This window comes from Pteropus vampyrus, unplaced genomic scaffold (genome assembly GCF_000151845.1).
Source record: "Pteropus vampyrus isolate Shadow unplaced genomic scaffold, Pvam_2.0 Scaffold170, whole genome shotgun sequence".
Lineage (NCBI taxonomy): Eukaryota > Metazoa > Chordata > Mammalia > Chiroptera > Pteropodidae > Pteropus > Pteropus vampyrus.
The window spans coordinates 2,078,171-2,081,468 of NW_011888951.1; the positions used below are offsets into that span (position 1 = coordinate 2,078,171).

The 3,298-nt window shown below is 43.5% G+C and overlaps 1 protein-coding gene and 1 pseudogene across 1 annotated transcript in view; both read right to left on the reverse strand.

The window, feature by feature from the left end:
* Window positions 1-3,052, reverse strand: part of MROH7 (maestro heat like repeat family member 7) — a 39,571-nt gene extending 36,519 nt beyond the window's left edge. The window contains exon 1 of the mRNA XM_011370513.2: window positions 1,822-3,052. Coding sequence (XP_011368815.1) covers window positions 1,822-3,052 — 1,231 coding nt within the window. The remainder of the gene's footprint in view (window positions 1-1,821) is intronic.
* Window positions 872-990, reverse strand: LOC111745943 (annotated as a pseudogene).
* Window positions 3,053-3,298: the final 246 nt, after the last annotated feature.

A 3,298-nucleotide genomic window follows, 5' to 3' on the forward strand; every position in this document is an offset into this window, starting at 1 on the left:
CTAAAAGGGACACAGCACCTTGGAGAAATGGCTGATTCTAGGAGTTAGGCAGGGAAAGTACAGGACAAGCCTGAGACATCTTATACCAGAAAACAAGGAAAGAAAAGTACTCAAAGAATTCTAGGAATATGTCAAAGGGACACAAAAGCCTTGCTGGAAGGGGAGTCTACTGGTCAAATTGGGGAAAGTTCGAGTATCACAATAAATAATGGTAGCAACAGGTAATATAGCCCATTGAATAAATTAGGAAACCACAAGTCCATGCTAATATAAATAAGTAAATGAATAAATTGAAAGTTTGATGAGGAATGGAATATTTACGTAGTTTTAAAGAACCTCTCCACATAATATTTATTACAAAAGGGTAAATAGTAACATTACAGTGGATAACTTTGGCAGCAACCATCTTGCTCACATGAACAAAGTGAACATCATCAGTAATGGAACAAATCAAAATCATATACCACCAGATAGGATGCAATAAGAAACAAGCCAGCATCGCTTCTGTGCTATTCCTGCCAAAGATGTGTGACGTGAATGTGATCGTGAGAAAACATTAAACAAACCCGAACTCAAGCACAACTTACAAAACGGCCAGCCTATAATCTTCAAATGTATCCAGGACATGAAAGTCCAGAAAAGGTTGAGGACTGAGGAAACAAAACAGACTGGACCAAAAAGTGCAATGAATGATTCTGAGCTAGATCCTTTTTTTCATTAAAAAAACATTGCTGGGACAATTGACAACATTCGAACAAGGTCTAAGGATTATTATTATTTTTATTATTTTTTTTAGGCAAGGCAACCCTTGGTTGACCTCACAGATTGCAAGGACCTTGTCAGCTTACAATCTCTTATTTTTTATTTTTTACGCCTACAGAACTTGGTCTTCCTGGGCGGTCTCCTATCCAAGTACTAACCAGGCCCAACCTTGCTTAGCTTCCAAGATCAGATGGGATCGGGCTTGTTCAGGGTGGCATGGCCGTAGACAGAATTTTTTAAATTTTAGTAAAAGATATATTCTATACAAAGTAAAACTTTAATGAATGGCTAAGTTAATTAACATTCCAATAAAATGCTAGCAAGATATTTTGAGGACATAGACAAACATATTCTAAAATGTGTAGGGAAGAATGAGAGCCTACTAATAACTTCCAGGGCATTGTTTGGATGCTTTTATCCTCAGAATAATTCTGAGAACTTTTAAGAGAAATTCTTACCCTACCAGATATGAATACATATTTATAAAGTCATGGTCATTTTTTTTTAATTGCATTATGGTATTGGTACATGAACAAACAAAAGTATTTGGAGATATAAAAAATTGAGAGAAGATCTTTACATCAAAAACTGACAAGAGATTAATTTACAGAACTCCTGCATATCAGAAATGAGCACGGGTTCCAGATAGGACCCCAAGGCTTTGCTCAGGTGGGGACCTCAAACGCTCAATAGAGCCGACCTGCTCTACTGGTCAAACTTTGACCTGAAAAGCCAGGTCTGCAATTTATCAAGAAAGAAAGAGGCGTACATTTTGGAAGGAAGGTGACTTGTAATTTGGACATAATAAAAGTATTATTATATGGAGATATTGCAGTTAAGGAAATTGAAGCTCAGAGAGATTAAGTTGCTTATCCCATGTCACACAGCAAGCAGAGGCTGAGCATTGGATCTCTTGTGCAAAATTAATATGCTACATGTTATCCACTAAATACCATTCTCTTCCTCTCCTCTCTCCTTTCCCCTCCCTGCCCTACATGTCTGAATAGAGTTTTTACAGGACAGTGCCTGATCTGGGGCTGTTGCCCTTGCCGTACTTACCCTCAGCAATACTTTGGAAATCTGTGGTGTTCTCGTCGGTGGTGTTGCAGGTGGGGAACCCCAGAGGACACTGGTCCATCTCGGCACCAGCCATCTCGCTCCAGTTCTGCAGATTCTCCTCCAGGGGCACGGTGTGGATGTTGTTGTCCTCAGAAAAATCCTGCTGGCTGCTCAGAGTCAGGGTGGAAGTGTCACTGAAGATGAGGCTAGAGCCCAGGCTCAGAGATTCATTGGAGCCCAGGATCAGGGTCATGCATGAGGGCGGAGAAAGGGTGAAGTTGGGTCCATGGGTACTGGAGTGCAGGTTAATACCATCATTGGAGCCAGGAATCAGGGTCAAGCATGAGGCCTGAGTGACAGTCACATTCAAATCAGACCTGGCATTGCCATTTGAATCCACATTGATGGTTCCCTTGGAACTTGTGTTCCAGACTGCACCAAAGGCTCCTTTTGAAACAGACCCAGAGATGTTTTGTGAAACCAAACTGATGGTCTCATTGGTGTTTGGGATTAGGGTCTCACAAGAACCCTGAGCCACATTCAGGTCCAGCTTAGAGATGGTTCTTGAACCCACTTGGAGCAGCTGATCAGAGTCAAAATCCAGAGAAGAGTTTGAGGCTGGAATGAGGAGTGCTTTTGAGCCTGGCCTGGAGATACAGTGGTCTAGAACTAGCGCTTCTCTTGAATAGGACCTTATAAATAGGTTTGATTCAGGCCTGGAAGGATTGGAGTTACTCTGACCCAAATCAAAAATCTTACTTGAGTGGGAGTTGAAGGTCTCCTCAGAATTCAACCCAGAGTGGTTCCCCGAATTCAGATCATGGACCACGGTAGAGCCAAGGCTCGGAACAAGGTTTGAGGTTGGACATAGGGCCCCCGGTGAGTTAGGCCTTGAGATGTGATTCAAATCCAGGCCCGGGGCTTCACTGGAGTGGAAAGTGGTAACCTGGAGGGAGGCTAGAGCCACAGCCCCGTTGTCATCAGGTTTGGGGGTGTTATCAGACACCAGGTCAGGGGCCTCCTCAGAGACAGGACTCAAAATTGGATTAAGATCTGGAACAAGAGCCAAGCCAGGACTCAGGGGTGGATTCAAGATAGGAACAAGGTTTGTGTCTGGGTTGGGTCCAGAGATGGTGCCAGAGCCTGAACCTGGGGTCCCAGTGGAGATGAGACTGGGTGTCATCTTTGAGTGTTCGCAGAGGACCAAACTAGCCTTTGGACTCAAAGCCATGCCTGATCAGAAGGTCTCTCAATGCCACTGCCCCCTTCTCTCCAATAGCTGACTGTCGAGCTCCCTGCAGTGCTCCTGAGAGAGAGAAAAGGCAAATTCAGCCATGCATTACCTGTTAAAATATTTCCATGGCTCCCCACTATCTTTAAGATGAGGCCCTTGTATGACTTAGGTCCTCCATGACCACGCCCAGCCCACCTTTCCAGCTGCACCCTATATGGCAAAATATCCATCAGACTTTATTCT